The sequence below is a fragment of the Hypanus sabinus genome, chromosome 2 (genome assembly GCF_030144855.1).
Source record: "Hypanus sabinus isolate sHypSab1 chromosome 2, sHypSab1.hap1, whole genome shotgun sequence".
NCBI classification, from domain to species: domain Eukaryota; kingdom Metazoa; phylum Chordata; class Chondrichthyes; order Myliobatiformes; family Dasyatidae; genus Hypanus; species Hypanus sabinus.
In genome coordinates this window covers 185,843,277-185,866,083 of record NC_082707.1, presented here as the reverse complement: position 1 = coordinate 185,866,083, position 22,807 = coordinate 185,843,277, and the positions used below count along the sequence as shown (strand labels likewise).

Sequence of the window (22,807 nt, the reverse complement as noted above, 5' to 3'; positions counted from 1 at the left end):
GTTTGATTATTAATGGTGAAGCAATTGCCTTACTTTTGCAGACACCCTACTTAACCATGATCATCATGTTCAGCAAAATAGTGCAAGAGGCAATTATTCTGGGCATTTCGTGCTGGTTACAATTGTTGATACAGCATCAAGACAGAAATTAAATGAGTTCCAATACCTATGTATATCTCCATTTACAGTTAGGAATTAAAATATTTAACTATAAATTTATTTACAATTGTGGTGTCTTAGAAAGGAAGCATCCATTATTAAGGACCTCCAGCACCCAGGACATGCCCTTTTCTCACTGTTACCATCAGGTAGGAGGTACAGAAACCTGAGGGCACAGCTTCTTCCCCTCTGCCATCCGATACCTAAATGGACACTGAACTTCTGAACACTACCTCACTTTTTAAATATATATTTCTGCTTTTACACAATTTTTAATCTATTCATTATACATATACTGTAATTGATTGACTTATTTATTTATTATTATTTTTTTCTTCTTCTTCTATATTATGTATTGCATTGAACTACTGCTGCTAAGTTAACAATTTTCACGACATATGCCAGAGATAGTAAACCTGATTCTGAATTAAAAGTTGCAATAGTCAGGATACATTGTGTTAATCAGTTACTTAAATGGTACAACACTCACCTCTATATTAAAGAAATGAGATGCATTCAAACATATAAATAAGATTTATGACATTTTTAGAAGGAAAGACTGAAAATACATTTGCCCACAAAACACTGAGGTAACTCTTGTGAACATATTTGACTGGATAAAAATGAAAGAAATATGTTAAATATTTTGCAGACAATTACAAAACAGGGGACATAGTATAAAGAAAAACTAGTAATAATTCCAAGAAGGTATTCAGAAAAGACAGCTGCAGAGGGCAGGGAAAAAGAGGGCAGGGGTCTGGAAGGGGGGAGTGTGAGAGGGGGTGGGGAGGGGGGAGAGAAGAGGGATGGGAGAGGTGGGGGGGGGAAGAGGGGAGGGGGAAAGAGGGGAAAGAAGGGTATGTAAGTGAATGAATATGACAGCATGCTCATCGGGTACAGAAATTACAGTACTGCCACAATCAGCCTGACTGGTCTGCCTCACTGTTGAAAGTTGTATATAATTCCTTCACATTCTTGATAAAACTAGAACGTTACTTTGAGCTGACTTCAATACCTTACTGCTGCTGTAGAGGAACATTTGTGTATAAACAAGTATGATAAAGCTGTCAGCAAGACCGATACTAATTGCCTTCAGAAGTGACATGGGAGTTTGGTGGTATTCTCATCACACATTCAGAGATAATAAATTAGGTGTCTGCTCACCCTGAATACTAAGGGCACATCAGATCTGAGGGAGAAAGACTTGTTTTAATCATTATAAAAACATCTGGTGAGACCTTCGGATGCAAGTCACATAGGAACAGAACAAAACAGAAGCAGGTGGTAGACAAAAAAAAGAATCACTCAAGCCTGCTCTGTCATTCAATAAGATCACTCTCACCTGATATCCCTTGAGGCTCCTGTAGCACCAATATCTCTCTGTAATGAATATATCACCTGCTCAGTGCTCTGTAGATGCCATTACCTAAGTAAGCTCACCACGGCCTCTACTTCCACACGAGGCTAAAGAAAGTTGACGAGTCCTCTTGAACTCTAAATCAGTTTTTGTTAATACACCAGGAAAACATCCTTCCCAGATCCACTATGGATTGGTACTGCAACCATTCTGCCTATGATGGCAAGAAACTGCAGAGATTTGTTGTCACAGCTCAGCAGATCACAGAAACCAGCCTCCCCTCCACTGACTCCATCTACACTTTCTCCCCCTTGGCAAAGCAGCCAGCATATTCAAAGACCCCTCCCACTCTGGACATTCTCCTGTTTCCCCCTCTCCCACTGTGCGGAAGATAGAAAAGCTATCAATGGAACAGTTCCTTAGTATGACAATATAGACTCTTGACCTCACAATATTCCTCGTTGCAACTTAAATGTCTGCCTGTACTGCACTTTCTCTGTAACTGTAACAATTTATTCGGTACGTTATTGTTTTCCCCTTGTACTACCTGAATACACTGATGTAATGAAATTATATGTATGAATGGCAGGCCAAACAAAGCTATTCACTGTGTATGTAAAAATAATAAAGCAATTTACCAAGTTAACATATACCCAGAGAGAAAAAAGGTTACCTCCTCACGTTTGTGTCCTTTCTTAAAAGGACCCCTCTCCCCAGTTTTAAATGCTCCCACTGGATGAAATGCTCAGTATGCACCTTTCAAGCTGCTCTAATTTTTCACTTCAATAAAAATCGTCTCTCATTTTCATAAACCCTAAAATACATCAATCCCTTTATCCCAAGATTAAATCTAGTGACCCTTCCCTGCACTGCCTCAAAACCAACATGACTGTCCTTAAACTGCCTCACAAATATCATCTACTTCTCTCCCTGTCTCCAATTACCTGCTGTTCAAATGCTGTGGACAACCAACTGATGAGGACCACCTTTGAAAAGAAGGCCTAAATTTGCAAGTACAAAAAATGTGCAGCACCAGGTCTAATGCTTCAGAGACTTTTGGCACAGCTGAAGTCTTTTGCAGTGGGACAAAAATCTTATGGGTACACTGGAATTTCTAAGTGTTTCCTTCTTTACATTTCCATTATTTCAGCATTTTCATTAACTATAAAGGATGTTTTACTTAACGTTTTATTTGTCGCCAAAATTACAAATTTCACAACATATGTCAGTGCTAATAAACCAAATTCTGTTGGAAAGTATTTTTCTTTCATTTAGTATGTGTCTGAAGATGCAATTAATAGCTTTTTTTTTGTTTCCTTTACTATGCATTCTAACCAAGGGCTTATTTTGGTAAAGAATAGTTAAAAGAAACAGTTACAGCAGAGCTCTAGTCATTGATAACTCACCTGAATTTTTGTCTGGAAGCCTATTGATTCTCCATACAATAGATTTAAAAGCATGTTCATACTTGGCACTTCCCAGTGTTACTCTCATTACAGGTTCAGAGCCAGACATGCTTGCACTACCAAAGCTGGCACTTCTATTCACTCTAGCTTTGAGTGACTTCTCTCGCAAGACTCCTTCTCGCCTGAAGTTCTTAACCCAGTCCATTGGGACAGGGTACCGGATCATCACATTTTCACAAGGCATGGCGGCAAGCTGGTCTCGATTGGGCACAAATCCTGATGACATCACCAACCAAGACTGAAGTTCCACTTCAGCTCCCTTAACAGAAGCCAAAGTTTTAAGGGAGAATGGAAGAGCCTTCTCACTAAAAGTAGTCCTGAAATGCATCAACTGAAATTTATGACCATCCAATGGTAAAAATTTAATTAATCTGGAATTATTGAATTCATCAATATCAACACATTTGTGGAAATGACAGTCATTTATTTTAATCCACTTGGTTGTGGTTGTGGGAATAATGTCATGTCTAGAAACAACTTCATTTCCTTTCATCTGAACATCATTGAGGCCTATTCGACATTCTGGCATCCCAGAAACAAAAGCCAGAATACTGATATGAGTGACAACACAGTGTTGGACAAGCTTGTTGTCTCCTTTGGCCACAATACCTCGAAATTCATCTTGTACTTTCACTGTTATTTCCTCTTCAATGTAATTGGCACAAATTTCTCTGGTACTTGGCAGTTTCATTAGAGTATCTTGAACTGTGGTTACAAAGCTTACATAATCTTCATAACAGGTGGTGCCCAGTTTGATTACCTGCACCCTAACAGGTGCCTGAACTACTGTTGACAAGGGATGGTACTTACGCTTTTCCTTATATAATACTTGATCTATTCTTATAGTATGTATTTTTCCATTTTCATCAAAATTCTGAAGTTTGAGCTCAGACAGCTCATGGAAATTCTGAAGCTGGATCTCCCTAAAAGGCTTTTCAAGACCTTTTTCATAGAAGAGCTGTAAACGTGCATTATCTAGCATTTTAACATATATAGGACCCCAGTGTCTTGATGACATTATGTTCTTTTTCTCAGGTATTCGCAACATCATTGTCCACCCATCTCTAGGGGGAAGATGGAAAAGGTCATCTGCATAGCTTTCTGCCTCTGGAGAATTGAAGGGGTCATCAGCTAAGGTAGGGCAGTTAACCTGATCTGGATCCATAATATTAATTTGTTTGAGTTGAGAAACTACTTCATTTTGAAGGCTACAATTCATTGAGTCATCTACAAATGTAGGATTTAGAGAATTATTGAAAATAATGGAGTCTCTTTGACCATTGATGTAAGAACAAGGAAATGGAGAATCTGGAGAATGACCAAATGTCATGACAGAATCTGGTTGGCTACTGATTTTCATATCAGAAGGTGGAGAAACAGAATCTGATGAACTTCTGAAAACTGAGTCCTTTCGATTGTCCACGTCTACGGCTGGAAATCGAAAGGCTGGATCCAGAGAACTCTCAAAAACAGCAGAATTCTTTTGTATATTGGCTTTTCCATCAGATAATGGGGAAATAAGATCCACGGCATTAGTGAATACAAAAGAATCCCTTTGGTTATTGACTTTTATATCAGAAACTGAGACTGGTGAATTTCTGAAAACAGAATCCTCTTGATTATTTATTTCAGAAAATAGTGACACTAAATCTGAAGAATTCTGGAAATCAGCTGAAGTCCACTGATCATTTTGATTTCTGCTGGATGTCATAGTAGAATCTATTTGCCTAATGATGTTTGCACCACTAAATGGACAGTCAGATCCATTTACCTGCTGACAGATCTGAGAGTTGTTTTGTGATGAATTGATTACACCAGGACTTTCCTTTTTCTCAAAGAATGCTTGAAATGGGTTGATTGGCGATGGCTGGACATCACGTAGAGCTTCATCCAAAAATGGGTTAGTGGTACGTGTTGGTGAATAGGGATTTGTGGCAGGTCTATTTAGCGAAAATACATCATTCTTCTCCTTCGTTGAAAAATCCAACAGATTATTTATTGATGTTGCCTTTTCTACATCACCTTTAGGCCCCAAGGATGTCTCAACTTTTTCTTGATCTACATAGCAATGAGAATTTCCCCGTTTTAAAAGTGATTTTTGTGTTGGTTCAGGATCATCGTCAAAAGTGACCCAGGTTGAAAAGCGTGTTGTTGACATTCTGCTTTCATTCAGTTGTGTGTTATCTGGGTGTCTGTTCACTGATTCCACACTTGTTTCATTATGATCATGATAAAATGAGCCAGTTTCTGAAAAGAAAAAAAAGTTGAAAATAATGTTAAAAACAACACAGAATACTAATGTATACAAATAAAAAGTAAAGACAAGAAATGAGTCATGTCAACATATTTTGAATACAAAAAGGTAAGCAGCTTGAAGTGACCGTTAATGAGTTGGTAAACAAGATGTATAAGTCATATTCAGATTCACTTATTTATCACATGTACTTCAAAACATACAGCAAAATACAGTGAACTTCTCCAAGGATCATCATTCTATCGTGGTGGAGTGATGACATCAGGAATTTAGCTATCTGGAGCAGAGCGACTGCTAGAGTCACCTATTGTGGTAAGGTCAAGGGGAGGCTCCAGACAAAGAGTAATCCAACGGAGACCTTAGCAGTGAGCTTGCATTTCATGCCACTGGACCCTGAGCCCAATCTGTCAAGGACAATGTGGTGGCTGCCTAAAATCCTACTCGAATCAAGTGAAATGTGGCATTTGCATTTATATTTATTTTTATTGAAGGAATGACACATTACAGAATATATAATGCATTACATTTTCCTCCATTTTGCTTTTATATCTTACCCCTAAACAAAACTCCCCTCACCCACCTTCCCTGAACATACCATGGCAGCTAATGTATTTACAATACAACACTTCACAAATACAAGTACGGACATTTCACAGCCATACCCCCACACTACTTCAGGACGAAGGCCCACACATCCACAACATGTCAGATGATCCAGAATACACTCATATTACAATTCATCAACCACCCTGTGAGGTAAACCATATGCATGTTAAAAGGGAAGCAACTTCCCAAGTACAATCAAATGCCCTCAACTAGTAGGTAATTCCTTAAAACTCCCAAAATATGACAAGAAAGGTCCCTATTTTGAATAGAACTTTTCCACAGACCCCCTCAGAGTGAATTTAATCTTTTCTAATTTCAGAAAAAACATTACGTCCTCTAACCATGCAGCAGCAGATGGGGGAGTGGCAGATTTCCAGACCAGCAAAATTCTCCTTTGGGCCAAAAGCGATGTAAATGCAATGATACCCGACTAGTTTGCATTTAAACCCAAACCATCATCTGCCACACCAAATACAGGTATAAGCGGGCAAGGTCTCAGTGTCACCACCAAAACCTCACTGATAATTTTAAAAACCAGTGCCCAATAGCCATCAAGCCAAGGGCAAGGCCAAAATGCATGCACTAAACTAGCCGGAGAGAAGAAACACCTGTCACAACCAGCGTCCGTCCCAGGATATATGTCAGCAAACCTAGCTTTACTTAAATGCACCGTGTAAAACGTTAAATTGTATGAGCCCCAGTCTAGCACATGATGACAAGGAATGAACCCTATTCAATGCTTTTACCCAATACTCCTCAGCCAGATCATACCAAGGTTGCATTTATAACCAACATAACCCAAGGGCGCGCTGGGATCAGCCTGCAAGTGTCACTACACATTCCGGTGCCAACATAGCATACCACAGTGTTCAGCAGAACAACACAAGCAGCAACAACATCAAAACAACAGCAGCAAATCAAGCCCCTTTCCTCCCTCCCACCCAATGAACTTGTGGATTCGCAGATATCAAACCTCTGACTACCCTAGTGGACTCTCAGACCTAGAGCTTCAGATATTACAATGCATATTTTTCATTATACTTTAATCATGGTGTCTCTATTATACATGTAGCTGGCGATTCCATGCCAAGTTCTTCTCATTGTAGCTTCATTGGAAGACTGGCAAAAGCCTTTATCATCTTTTCAAAGTCAGCAAATCTGGAAAACCCTTATCCTGTTCCAAGAAAATTCTTGGCAATGATGTATTTAACAAAAAAAAAATGCAATGCAATTCATATGTAGGGAGGGTTAGAAGTATTAAGGCAACACAAAATTTATGCTAGCCATAACTAAGACAGTTTTTTTACATATCTTTTTGCATAAGCTTTGAAGTTGAACAGTGTTTGTGATGCTCCGGAAGAAATGTTTTATAATTGCATTGGGACAATTCAAGAAATACCAATTAATTGGAAGTAACTCCAACAGGAAAATGTTCAAGCATTAGACATTGTAGAAGTGAAAAGACCAAAATAAAAGCTTGTGTAATACAAATAATCATGAAAATCTATAATAGAAAACAACTGAAATGTATTAGAAAAATGCAGACAAATACAGGCAGCCTTCAGTCTTTTGTTACCTTAGTTATGCCTAATAATGAGACAAATACTTCTGCAATTTGCCAGAAAAGGCTATGCTAAGAAGTTAACCAGATAGCCGTACTTTATCAATCATCAACCACTCAAATTCTTTGTCTCTGAGAACTTCTAGAATAATGCCAAAACATTATAGGTCTGGTTTGACAGAATGATCAGGTTCAAATTTCTTAAATGGATCTTTTTCTCTGAGAACAGTCTTTCACCTGAGACCACCTAGCATTTTTGATTTGGATACTAAAGTGTTTCAGATAAAGAAGCAAATAGTAAAAATTGAAATAAAAGTATATAAATGCATTTAGTAAACATCTATTTCCCCCCCATTTTAAAAAGAAACTAGCTTAAAGAGCATTTAAGAAATTAAGATAGGCCCATGGATGATTAGTTATCAGGAGCACTATGTATGCAGAGACCTTAGCATTATCAAGGACATCGCCCATCTGTCCCGCAACTTTGTTGACCCCCTATAATTAAGCAGGAGGCAAGGACTGTTAGGATAAGTAACTTTTTCTTCCCCTAAGTCAGGGGTTCACAACCATGGACCCCAAGTTGGGAGCCCTTACCCTAGGCTGTGAGACCACCAAGGTCTCATCACTTATGAAGTGCCAGTCATGTTATACTGTTTACTTTTTAACTTGTGTCGTAAATGCACCTTATTAATTGTTGATTTATAAGGTGTATTACTTTGTGTGTTAATGTGTATGAGTTCTATTTACTGTGTCTTGGTCCAAAGGAACTTTGTTTCACTTGGTCATAAACAAGTATACAGTTGAATGACAGTAAACTTGAACTTGATCTTAGAGTAGGCTAAAAGCCAGGCACAACATTGTGGACCAAAGGGCCTGCATTATGTTGTAGTGCTAATTATTACGTGTTCTTTGTTCTTAAAGCAATTACACCATCTCTCCCCATTTACGCTGCCTGTCCTAATATTTCTAGCATTTTTTGCTTTTTATCAGACAAAACTGGTGCTGAATTCGGAGGATGCACTGTTTGCTCAGATGCAAATCATGTAATATAAGCTCCAATGATTGTTTTTACATGGATTTCCTTGAGGGGCAGGCATAAACATCTTAGAGCTTTTAATTATTTTACACATTCTTATCTGAGATTGATGCTATTACTTCACGAAATGCCAGAGGATCTCGGCAGGCCAAGCAGCATCTGTGGAGGGGAATAAACAGTTGATGTTTCAGGCTGAAACTCTTTTCTCAGAACTGCTGAGCTCCTCCAGCATTTGTGTGTGTTGCCCAAGGTACTTAGATTGACAAGGTAGAACACTGAAGCTAAATTACTAGTCTTACAATTTCATACATTGAAACTAAATCATTGCTAGTCTTAGCATTCCATACAATGGTCCTACTAAATGAGCTTATTCTCTTCTTCCCTAGTGTACTTCCATTTAAACAAAAAATGTCAATTGATTGAATACAATTAACATTAATTGAGAAAAGCAGTTGCCATCAGGGTAAATTAACATGCTAGTTCTATATTACTGAATGAAAAATAGCACTGAAGCTAAACCAATTAGCATTCAAATGCATTACAGTCTATGACACAAAAAAACTACTGTTATAATGCAAACAATTTGTACATAAAATGAAAATATTACTGCATGTTAGTCTTATATTGATTGAAAATGAAATATTAATTCACCAGCCTTTTCATTTTTGTTTCTACTATTTATTTGCATATTTAGCCTCCAATGACAAAATAGCTTTGATAAGATTAATGCTTATTTCATGCAAAATACCACTACATTTCTGAAATGTTTATAAAGTATGGTAGATTTTAAAAAAATTCAAACTGACACAAGAATCATAAGCAAAGTAAAAAATACATATTCCTTTATGTTTCTTTTAACTCCTGAAAATAAGCTGATCATTACTTTGCTTTACAGCAATAAAATACACAGAACCAAATTGCAATTATTACAGTTGGTTCTCTGATTGGATGCTTCCAAACCTAAATTTGAGTAAAGTGACTTGAAAATGATTGCTACTGTTTAAAAACTCATTACTTAATTTCATATTTACAATCTTTGCATTAAAAGAACTGAATTCTCATTGGAATGAAGAAAACATTGCCACAGGGCCTAATTACTATGCTAGTATTATTGTACTAAAAGAAAAATAATAGCGAAACAAAATCTATTAATATTGCATTCAGAATTTTTTAGGCCACCTCAGACTTTCCTAATATATAACCAACAGTCCTTAATTCCAGCATGGCATTTAATCTTCAGGTGGTTTACATATTAACTGGAAAAATATATTTATGGACTATTGACCATCACACCTTTGCATGGATGTATGCCTTTTTTAAGGCATGATTCTTTCATCTGACTTAGTGCACAAGTGTAAAAATCTGCATGTACCTTTCTTTTGGGAAAGGAGAAAAAAATACAGGGTTGTGTTCAAATTGATCAGGGTTGGGTTATTGATAGAGTCAAATAGCACAGGAATAGCACATATTCCTGATTGCTATTGCATTCAATTACAACAGTCAAAAAGCTGTCACGCCAGAATTTCATTTTATAAAACTGTAACAACAACTGCAGCAAGAATAAATAATCATTTTGTTCTCCTTGTAAAGAGTATAGTTATTTACCTTAAGTCACTGTTATTACATTCCACTGAAAGTAAAACTTTTCCACAATTCAGAAATAACACTAACCACATCTATATGCAATGTTTTCCGCTTCATAAATTAAAATTCATGTTTTAAAGGTTCACAGATCAGTCCAACTTTGCTCATTTTGCAAAAATATTAAAGTTGGCTAATGTATCCATGAAGCAATATGAAAATTCTTGAGCTCTAATAAACAATTACCAATAATTTCTTGATTGAATTTGTTTTGGAAGGATGTTGAGGAAATCTACCTTGTTATGAGTTGCACCTTAACTTTTACTTGCAGTGCACCTACTCTGTAGCTTTTACACTTTATTCTGCATTTTGAAATTGTTTTACATTATATTATCTTAAAGTACTGTGTAATGAGTTGATCTACTGTACATGCACAGTTTGTAAGACAGCTTTTCACTGCACTTCAGTGACAAGTTCACATTCAAGTTTATTGTCATTCAACTGTATACATTTTACTGCCAAACAAAACAACATTTGGCCAAACAAAGGTGCACAACACAGTACATATAACTCACACACAACACTAAGCAATATTACCACAAATAAATTAAGAAATAATAAAATATATTCCAGAAGATTAATTTAGCATAGAGTGTATTTACAACCCAAGTTAAACAAATAGACAGTATAATGCTCCTGGCGCTTCATACATGGTGAAACTTGGAGTTCCATAGTTTCACAGCCTGGGGAAAAAAAGCTGTTTCCCATCATAACAGTTCTTGTCCTAATAAACCAATTTCAGCATTATCATATATCAAAACTGGACCCTTTCTTTTGTACTGAATTAATCAGTGGGAAATACTGACTTAGGTAACTGGCACCACAGAGATGAGATCTAAACTAGAACACCTTCCTGGTCCAAATGAGTCAACATCTTTCCAACTGTTCTATTTATCTGAGGCCATCAAGGAAGTGCTTGTAGCAATTGTTAAATACTGCACATAGTATATAAGGATTTAGTTTCAATAGAGCTTTCTTTGTATTTTCAACTGTGGCATTTAGCTAAATATTCTTCCTGTTGAAGTCTCCTCCAAAAAATTGTTACAACTTTCCTTCCTCTCATAATAGATCTTTCTCAAAGCCACTCTCAAGGCCACAAAAATACAAAAGACACATTAGCAATATTTCAAAAACAAGTATTACATTTCATATAAGAAATGTTGCAAGGAGAAGTTTGCTTTCCTCAATAAATTACACAGTAAGTTGTGAACTATTTTAAACTTAAAATAATACATTTTTATGCCTTAATTTCCACCTGTGGCAGATGGCACTGTGTTTTGCAGGGAAAAGAAACAACTTCCAAATTATGAAAAGAATTCTGGAATTTATATCTATTTATGAACCAATTTTTAAACAGAAAATTATCTTTATTGTGTTGAGATAATGTGATGCTATACATTAATTACATTAATGTTCTTATCTAAGCAAACATGGCAATATATTTTGATTCCAAATCTCAGCATTGCTCATGCCTTGGTCACATTTACAGGTACGACAGAAATCTCACTTCTCTTCTACAATAAAGTAGCCCGGAATCTTAGAAAGTACAATATCTGCATTAATTGTTTGTTGTAATTAATTTAGTGCTAATGAGTGGGCAAATTTACAGCTATTCAATCCATTTCTAATGATTATGCAGCTAATTATTTTGCTGCTTAAAAAGACTACTTCTAAACTTGGGCTATGTAAGATGTTTACATTATCTTAAACAATGCATGGAAGTTATATCTCAATTTTGCACATCAATTTGACTAATCCACTATTTTATATAACATAAGTGATAACAATCTCAAGGTTCCCTTGCATTAGCATAGCTTTTGAATTTCTGCAAGACACCTAGTGTACTGCATCACACAAATTGTTTCATAGTAATGTACTTATTTTTCATTACTGTGTACTGTTACTTCAGATTATGATTAAGATCAGCTTTAATTGACACATGTACCATATATTGAAACATCAAAACATACAGTGAAATGTGTCATTTCTATCAATGACCAACATTGTCTAAGGATTGGGTTGAGTGCAGCCTGCAAATGTCGCCACCATAGCATGTCCAACACTCACCAACTCCAACTGCACATCTTTGGAATTTGGGAGGAAACTAGACCACCCAGAGGAAACCCATGCAGTCATGTGGAAAACATACAAGCTCCTGACAGATGGCTATTGGAGATTCCTGTTAATGTAACATGTTGCACTAACCACTCTGCTATCATGCTACACTACACACTGATAAGCAAAAGATACATAGCCATGGTATAGTTGTTTCCTATTCTATTATGTTCTGTTTGAGTTTCTATAACTTGAAACATCAATAATGTTTCCATTCCACAGAAACTGCCTGATCTGCAGAATGCTTCCAACATTTTCTGCTTTTTATATCAGATTTCCAGCATCTGTAGTTTTTTTGGTTTGTTTCTGTCAGGAATGGTTTCCCCTTTAATTAGCAGGCATACCTGAAGAGATTATTGTAACAGGTCTTTTCCTTACATTTCTTTTGGAAGGAAAGCAAACATTTCTGGCTTCTTGATATCACAGTAAAGCCAAAAGCAAGGGGAATGTATACAGTAAATGGCTGGTAAATTGGTATACAGAGGAGTCCACTGGTGCAATTCCATAGCTTCCTGAAAGCAGCAATACAAGTGGATAGGTTGGTAAAGGCAATATAAAGCATTCTTATCTTCCTTAGTCAGGGTATTGCATATAAAATTTGGGCAGTCACTCTGCAGCTGTATAAAACTTTGTTCAGGTACACTTAAGAGTATTGTGTGCATTGCTGGTTTTCACATTACAGAAATTAGGTAAAGACTTTGGAGATGGTGCAGAAGCAGTTTACTAGCATGTCACTTGGATTAGAAAGTATTACGTATTAGGAAAGATTGGACAAATTTCAATTAGCTTCCCTGGAATGTTGAGGGGTGCCCTAAAAGAAGTACAGTATATTAAATTATGAAAGGCATAGACAGGGTAGATAATCAGTCCTTTTCCCGAGGGTGGAGATGTCAAATTTTAGAAAGCATAGCTTTAAGGTGGGGGAGTTTAAATGAGGAATGAAAGTTCCTGAATATTTTTTAATTAGAGAGGTGCAGGTGCCTGGGATGTGCTGCCAAAGGTGAAAGTAGATAGGATAGTGACATTTAAAAGGGAATTAGACATTTACTTGAGTATGCAGACATGTAACATTCTCAATGTAGCCATTGAACAATCTCACATATTCATCAGTGTTAACATGATGACCGTAGGTAGCCACCTCCCTGAATATACTGCTGTCTGCGCTTTTAAGACAGTCCTACAGCACTGAGGTGGCATCTTCGGATAGATCTCTTGTGAGCATGGACAAGCTGGGCTGAAAGAAATATTTCTGTGCTGTATAACTCTGCATGTTTCTGACCTTCGTCTGAGTCTGCAGATGTAACAGATACCTGAGACTGTTGTATGTAGCAGACACCTTGTATACTTGCAACCCTACTTCAGGCTGCTGTTTAGTGATTACAGCTCAGCATTTAACACAATCATCCCCTCAGGACCAATCAACAAGCTTCAAAATCTAGGCCTCTGCACTTGCCTCTGCAATCGAATCATTGACTTCCTCATTGGGAGATCACAGTCAGCCTGGTTCAGAAATAACATCGCCTCACTGACAGTCAACACAGGCACACTTCCAGGATGTGTGCTTAGCCCACTGCATTTCTCTCTGTACACCCATGACTGTGTGGTTAGGCACAGCTCAAATGCCATCTATAAATTTGCCAACGACACAACTGTTGTTGGCAAGATCTCGGATGTTGACGAGAATACATACAGGAGTAAAATTGATTGGCTGGTTTAGTGGTTTTCAAAAACAATCTTGTACTCCACGTCATTGAGACCAAGGAATTAATTGTGGACTTCAGAAAAGGGATGTTGGGAGAACACACAGCAGTTGTTATTCAAGGGGTCAGCAGTGGAAAGCATGCTGCTGTGTCAACCTTTCTGAAGATTGATATATTGATGTAATTACGAAGAAGACATACCAGTGTCTATATTTCATTTTGAGTTTGAGGAGGTTTGGTATATCATCAAAGGTGCTAGAAAATTTCTGCACGTCTCATGGAGGGCGTTCTACCTGGTTACATCACCATCTGGTATGGAAGCCCCAATGCACAGGATTGGAAAAAACTGCAGGAGGTTGAAAGCTCATCCACTTCTAGCATAAGCAATGGCCTCCTCATCACTGAGAACATTTTCAAAAGGTGATGCCTTAAGAAGGTAGTATTATTCAAGGACCTCCCTACCCCCACCACCCAGGTCATGCCCCCTTCTTGATACTACATCAAGGAGGAGGAACAGGAGGAGCCTGAAGACACACACAATGTTTTAGGAACAACTTTCTCCCCTCTGCTATTAGATTTCTGAACAGTCCATAACCCAAGAATACTACATCACAATCTATATTTCGGTTTTCACTTTGCACTATTTATTTATTTTTTGAAATGCTTTTACAGTAACTTATAGTAATTGTTTATGTATTGCACAGTACTCCTGCTGCAAGATGACAGATTTCATGTCAAGTGTCAGTGATACTTGATTAGTTGCTTATGAAATGCTGATCCTTAGTAAGACTGGCAGAGCTCATTGGAGTTTTGAGAAGACGTGGCACTGTTTTTTCTGAGGAAGTGGTGGAACGGGAGTGCAGCAGTATTGAGTGATTAAGACATTGGCATTAAGTGGTAGGGACAGGGTTGAAGAAAATCAAAAGGTTAGCTTTATTAATCACATGTACATTGAAACATACAGTGAAATGGATCATTTACATGAAGGATATGCCGGGCAGCCTGCATGTGTCACCACGGTTCCAGCAACAACATTGTATGTCCACAACTTACTAAGCATAACTCTTATGTCATTTTGGAATGCAGGAAGAAACTGGAGCACCTGGAGGAAATCCACGTCATAGGGAGAATGTACAAACTCCTTACAGACTGTTATGGGAATTGAACCCTGATCTTATAGTTGGTGCTGTAAAGTGCTGTGCTAACTGCTATGCTACCATGCTGCCCCATAGGACTACTGATGATTACATCATTGTTGGTTACAGATTCCTATGTCAGGATGATGGACCAGTGATAGAGAACAATTGGTTCTCTATTGAAATTGGTTCATTTCAGTACATCAGGATGTAGTTTTTTTGTTCAAGAATCATTCCACCTTTCTATTTTCTGACATAAGAGCATCTTTTAGTGAAGTGGGAAGGGTAGGCTGCTCTGGCCAAGAAAGAAATCCACAATTGTTGTTTATTCTTGTAAAATTGTAAACAATGCCAGTTTTCCAAGGCAAAAGAAAAATGAGTTATTTTGAACTTATTAAAGAACTTGGTCAGTTCCATTATGGGAAATGCAGCTCTGTTAACCTAGTCAGCACTCTGTTAAAAAGCTTTATACATAAGGGAAGTGATACCAGATGACCTGATCATTGTGGCATTGCTGTGTGTGAAAGTTGGATGAGTACAATTCACTGCTATTATAAGACTCTAAGACATAAGAGCAGAATTAGGCCACTTGGCCTATTGAATCTGCTCCACCATTCCATTATGGCTGATTTATTATCCCTCTCAACTCTATTCGCCTCACCATAATTTTAATGCCCTGACTGATCAAGAACCTATCAACCTCTGCTTTAAATGTTCTCAATGACTTGGCCTCCACAGATTCATCGCCATCTGGCTAAAGAAGTTCCTTCTCATCTGGGTCCTAAATGAATGTCCCTCTTTTCTGAGGCTGTGGCCTCTGGTTGTAGACAAACCCACTATAAGAACCATCCCCTCCACATTGATTCTATTTAGGCCTTTCAATATTCGATAGGTTTCAATGAGATCCACCCTCATTCTTCTAAACTCCAGAGAGTACAGGCTCAGAGCTATATAACGCTCCTCGTATGTTAACCCGTTCATTCTCAGAATCATTCTCATGAATTCTCCTGACCCTCTCCAACACCAGCACATCTTTCCTTAGATAAGGGGCCAAAACTGACCAAGTGTCTGACTAATGCCTTATATAAAGCCTAAGTATTACATCCTTGCATCTGTATTGCCTTCATTACCACTGACCCAACCTACAAATTAACCTTTAATCCTGTACCAGGAGTCCCAAATCTCTATGCACCTCTAATTCTTGAATTTTCTGCCTGTTTAGAAAATAGTCTATGTCTTTATTCCTTCTACCAAAGTGCATGACCATACACTATATTTCATCTGCCACTTCTATGCCCATTCTTCCAATCTGTCCATGAATACTCCCCAGCATATTAATACTCTCAACACTGATCTCCCTTTCCGCCACGTCCTTCTCCTCAGTAAATACTGGTATAAAGTACATTATGCACCTCACCCACATAGTCTGCATCCAAGCAAATGTTCCTTCCTTTTTTTCCTTGAGTGGACCCACCCTCCCCCCACTTTGAGTTAACAACCAATAGCAGGGGTTGGGGCAGTCCGCAAGTGTTGACACTTGTTCCGGCATTAACATAGTATGCCCACAATGCTCAGCAGAACAACATAGTCCTTAAATTTCTTGTAATAATATTTCTTACTTTAGTAAAATTCGTCTGATCGTGGTTCCCTCTAAAATAGTTACTAAAACGAATAACATGGCATACTTGAATTATTCTCTTCTTCATTTGTGAGCACAAACAGCAGCACTCCGGTGTTCCCGGCAATAAAATTAAATTCAGGAAACATCCTTTCAGACACAACTGAAACACTCCTACCTGGAGCAGTAATGAAAGTAGTGGCTGAAATGATGGGTTCTCTGAAAAGATTCTGAACAAGTTCAGTGGGATAGGGGATACAATTGAGGAATATTACAACAGTATTTAAAAGTAGTAAATACACAATTGTCAGTATTCTTTTCCAAACGTTTTCAAATCATTCTCAAAAAATGCAGCTGATGCAATAATCAAAAGAAAGTTGGCAACGGGATAGTAAAAACACATTTAATTTGAAAAACTGACATCTCTGCGTTGCAAAACGTACATGGGAATGAGGTCTTCAGCTGTTTCAAACCAGCTAGGAAAGAAAAACGAAGCTTTATCAGTTGCTAAGCATCGATAGCGATGCAGGCCAGCAACTCAATTCTTTCAGATTGGGCTGCAGCCTCTACAGTTTTTTTTTAAATTTCCAGCTGGCTAATACATCAACCCCATGAATACACAAGTCTCTGATTCATAAAGTACTGAAATCATTAACATTCCTGCGATGCCCACAAACAATTATTTTTCTATTCCTGAAAACACAAAACAATTTGTATCCAAACCAAAGCAATCTGTAAGGAGGTGAAAATTAACTCTTTTACAATGCACAAACCCCGTAAAAGAACTGAAACATTTGCTCCCGTGCTGCGCTACTCTCACACCAAGTACAAACTGTTTATTTCCACCTCAATTCAATCAAAACTTAAAACAGGCAATGCATAGGAATTAATTTCTAAACCTAACCCTTATCAATGTAATTGCAAAATAACACACATTTTTATTGAAGTAACATAAGCTCCAAAATTAATTGCCTATAGAGTTACAACTTCACACACGCCTAAAGATCCAATATTCGCTGGATTATTAACAGATGTGTTTACAGAAGCCAAAGTGTTTGGGTTACAAGTTTACATAAGCAAAGGTGATAAAATACTTACTCGGGATTTACAATGTTCTGGTCTGTTTTGACCAGTTTGTAGTTGCGTTCCCTGCAGATTCTTCGCCGACACTATTACTTCTCTTGTCATGTGATAAATTATGCATGAGAAGGACTTGCCGCTGCCTGTCTGCCTGGGACAGGCTGGCATTTAGCTGCTAAAGTCATAGATTTGAAGACAACACAAGGCACACCCACACAGGAAATGGTAAGATTTTCAAGGTAAAAGTGAGTCGATTTTCACAGGATTTCAGCTTCCCGAAGTACTACTTGTACTTATTCATGTATTAGGTTTGCAGGGCCATAAAAATTTAAGTAAGAAACTGTGGATGTATGCTAGTGGCTAGTGGTAGTGCATTATTAAAATCAGTTTGAATTTCTAAGTAAAAATCCCTAGCTTGACAATCATGTAGGAATTAGTTAATAAATTGCTCCCTGTATTTAAATCACATTTTGCAAGCGGTAACACTGAGCAAGAGAAAACATTCTGATAACATTTTCATAAAGTTACGTTCTACAAGGGAGCAAAGGTTCTTTGTAGCAGCCTGACAAAGGAAAGACCTACAATGCGATCTGTCCATGACTATACGCAACATTAGCCTGGAATGACTGCAAAGACAGAGGAGGAACAATGCTTTGCAGCAGAGCTGTGAAAGACAGGGGCCAGAGAGTTTAGTGGGATAGCTAACAAAGAAGTGATTTTCGAGAAGATCTCAGTGAAGGCACATGGCATTAAAAATAAGCTGAAAAATATTTTCTCCTGTATTTATGACTATAGCAAATTTCCAGTAATCCACCACACTTAGGAATTTGGTGGTTAAGCAACTCCTAATAAATCCAGATAAACAATTTTTCTGTCCCGCCGCATGTTGTTTAGACCCCAAGACATTTTAATTCACGGTGACGTTGCGCAGTATTACAATAGATTTCTCAGTGAAAACAAGTAAGTTTAAGGGGGGGGGGGGTGTGAGAAACAGGACCCTGCTCAGCTGAAAAAAAGTCCAAAACCTAAGAAACACAAGAGATTCTGCAGATGTTGGAATCCAGAGCAAAACACACAAAATGTTGGAGGAACTCAGCAGGTTAGGCAGTATCTACGGAGGGGAACAAACAATTGATGTTTTGGTCCCAGACCCTTCATCAATACTCAGAGACTGGAAGGACTGTGGGTTCTAGGACCCTGGTGAGGAGGGGACTATGGAAAGTGGGACTCAACAAGTCAGAGGATGCTTGTGAATTGTTTCCAAAGCTTCATTCAGTTCCTGTGCTCCCTTTCACCAGCAGCTGAAGCCATGGTGAGAAAAGACAACTGTACAAACTAGGGCCAGGAAAATGTAAATGACTAAAGAAACTAAGAGCAATAAGCTAATGTTGCAGCTCTATTAAACTCTGATTAGACCACAAATGGAATTGTAGGAAGGATGTGAAAGCCTTAGAGAGGGTGCAGAGGAGATTTACCAGGATGCTGCCTGGATTAAAGAGCATGTTTTAAGAGGAAAGGTTGAATAAGGTTTTCTTTTTAAAGTAAAGAAGGATGAGAGGTGACTTGATAAAGGTGTATAAAATGATAAAAGGCTAAGTAGAGTGGATAGCAGTGCCTTTTTCCCAGGGAGCAATGTAAATACAAGAGGCATAAATTTGAGGGAATGTCAGAGGTAGATCATAGATACTAGGGCATTCAGGAAGGTGAACAATGATGTCCCAAAACAAAAAGAGAGGTAGTTGGTGTTAAGGTGCAAAAAAAGTGAATTAATCCTCAGGGTTTGACCAAAGGTATTCCAAGAGAGTGAAAAGCAACATAGGGAATTGAAAACACCCTGTTTTGCACAGTGTTACAGCACAAACTCAGAATTAGAATCAAGTTTATTATCACATGCATGTGTCATGAAATTTGTTAACTTAGCAGCAGTAGTTCAATGCAATACATAAGAAAAAAAATCACTACAAATTACAATAAATAAATACTGCAACAAAAATAATAAGGTAATAAATAATGCTAAAAAAGGACTAATGACGAAAAAAATCCTTAATCATGGCTAAAGATGATGAATGTGCTTTTATTTAAAAAAGTGAAAAATCAAACCAGGGAACTAGGCCCCAGTGACAGGAAATTTACTGGATGAAATTCTGAGGGAGAGATTCTGCATAGATTTGAAAAGACAAAGACTTTGTGCATGAGAAATCATGTCCCAAGACTTTGATCGAATTGGAGAGGCAACTGAGAGCATTAACAAGGGAGGGGTGGTAAAAATAATCGATATGCACTTCAGCAAGATTTTTGACAAGGTTCCACATGCTGGGTTGGTCCAATAGACTAGATAACATGGGATCTGGGGTTATCTGCCAAAAACAATAGATACAAAAAGTGGAAGGAGACATGGGGTGGTAGTGAAGAGTTGCTTTTCAGACTGTTGACCTGTGACTAGAGGTATGCTGACGTATAGGTGCTAGGTGCAATGCTGTTTGTCATATATATTAACAATTGGGATGAGAATGTAAGTCACATAATTAGAAACTTTGTAGATTACATTAACATTGCTGATGTAGTGGGCAGTGAAGTAAGTTGTTTAGAGCTAAAACAGGATCCAGTTCATCTGGGAAACTGGGTCAAGGAATGGTAGATGGAAATTAACATGGATTAGTGCAAAATGATGAATTTTGGGAAGTTAAACCAAGGCAGGACGTGAGGACCGAAGTTATAAGGAAAACTTGAATATGTTAGGATTTTAATCCATAGAGCGGAGAATTGATAGAGGTATGCAAAATTATGAGGCTTTTTTAACTGAGATTGGGCAAGGCTAGAACCTGAGGGGAACTTGTCAGAAGTAACTGTCATGATTAGTGTATCAGGTTCAATTTGAACACTTAAGTGAAGTTTGTATAAGTACATGGACAGAAGTAATATGGAGGCCTATGGACTGGATATGGATGGATGGGACTAGGCAAAATGCCAATTTAGCTTGGATTAGATAGGCCAAAGGGCCTGCTTCTGTGTTGTAGTGTTCTATGACTCTAGGACATATAAAGTGCATGACAGGGCCAGGACTACAAATACCTAGATAGACAAGGCAGTGAAGATATGGATATATGGTAAGCTTGTCTTTATCAGATCGGGCACTGTGTATGAGAGTTGGGACATCATGTCACAAGCATATGAGGTATTGGTCAGACCACACCCTGGAATGCTATGTGCATTAATAGGAAGCATGTCATGAAGCTAGAGGCCCCAGAAAAGATTTACAAGTATGTTGCCAGTACTGGAAGGCTTGAGTTATGAGGATAGATGGAAGAGAATGGGGCTGTTTCCCCTGAAGCAATAGAGTATCAGCAGTGCCCTTATAGAGGTTTATAAAATCCCCAGAGTTGGCCAAGTCTAAAGTTAGAGGGCACAGGTTTAAGGTAGAGCTGGGGGGGGGGGGGGGGGAGAGATTTTAAGGATACCCGAAGGACACGTTTTTCCACACAAGGGATGGCGGGTAAATGCAATGAGGTGCCAGAGCAATTGGTAGAAGTGGATACAATTGTAATTTTGAAAAGATATTTAGAGAATTACGTGGATAGGAAAGGTTTAGAGAAATATGGACCAAATTCAGGTGAATGGGATAAGCTCAGGAAGGCATGGTTGACATGGATGACTTGGAGTGAAGGGTCCATTTCTACGCTTTATGAGTCTAAGAATCAGTTTATTGTTGCTTTTTGCCAACTAAGAGTCTGGACAGGGTGGGGTTTCTTAAAATTAAATCGTCAGCTGGCAAAGCAAGCATAATTTTCTTATTCATAAATGACACGTACTTTACTTTGTTTTTCCCCACACACCCTGACTACAATTAATTGTTAAATCACTTTGCAGCACAATGTAAGTTAAGATTTGAACTAAAACCATGTAATGTTTTAATATAGCAAATATAATTGGGGAACAAATCAACTTATTCAAAGAGAAAGTATTTCCACTCAAGCTGTTTCTTCTATTTACTAAGTCATACAACACTACTCCTGTCTTCTAAGGACAAGTCAGTTCTGAATCCAAATGGCCATTTTACTGTGGATCTCATGCATCATAATCTTCTGGATGAGTCTCCCATGAGGAACCTTGTGAAGCACCTTACATCCACAGCTCAACCTTCATCTCCTTTGTCATCTCCTCTAAAATTGTGTATGGAATGTGGAATTTGATAGGTTATTGATTTGTAAGGATGCTAAGGGTTATAGAGAGAAGACAGGTGAATGGGTTGAGAGGAATAATAAATCAGCCATGACGGAATGGCACAGTAGACTCGTTGGGCCGCATGGTCTAATTCTGATCTCATGACTTATGGTCTTATATCATCGTTGGAACTACAAAGACCTCTATCCTTCACAAAACAGAGCAGTGATCAATTTTGCTCTTTAAGGTAAAGTGGTACAAAGCAACTACAATTCAAAGTACATTATCAAAGTGGATACTGTATACAAAATACAACCTTGAGGCAGCCACTAAACAAAGAAACCAAATAGAACCCATTGAAAAAAGCATACTGTCAAACACCCAATGTGCAAACAAAAACGAATCGTACAAACAATAAAAAGTAAACAAATAACATTCAGAACTAAAGTTCATGAAAGTAAGTTCACAGCCACGAAGCCAGTCACAGCCAATCCATAAGCCCATTAGTTGAAGGCCACAACCTCATTTCAGCGCTGAGAGCTAACATTTCAGGGCAACGACTCTTTAGCAGAACAGGAAAAAAGAGAAAACAAGTTATGTTTGCAGAGAAGGGGAGAGATTGGTAGGGTAGAAGAGCAACATGGTGGCCCACATATCGTATAATAGAGTTGCTACCTTAGAACTTCTGTGACCTGGATTGAATCTTGACCTCTGTGTGGTGTGTGCACATTTGCCCTGTGACCAAATGTGTTTCTTTTTTTATCCTCTCATTTTCTCCCACATTCTAATGTGCAGATTTTAGATTAAATGGCCACTGTAAATTACCCCTAGAGCATTTGCGAATAATTAGGGTTCATGTGAAAGGGTGCTTGATGACAAACGTGATGGAATTGTTTCTGTGGTGTATAACTCTAATA

The 22,807-nt window shown here is 38.0% G+C and overlaps 1 protein-coding gene across 3 annotated transcripts in view; it reads right to left on the bottom strand.

The window, feature by feature from the left end:
• Positions 1–22,807, bottom strand: part of ston2 (stonin 2) — a 147,805-nt gene that overhangs the window by 25,434 nt on the left and 99,564 nt on the right. For 2 of the 3 annotated variants that reach the window (XM_059961418.1, XM_059961426.1), the window contains exon 5: positions 2,923–5,229. In XM_059961418.1, coding sequence (XP_059817401.1) covers positions 2,923–5,229 — 2,307 coding nt within the window. Of the gene's footprint in view, positions 1–2,922; positions 5,230–17,747; positions 17,882–22,807 lie in introns of those variants that run through there. The other variant, XM_059961431.1, reaches the window with a different exon arrangement.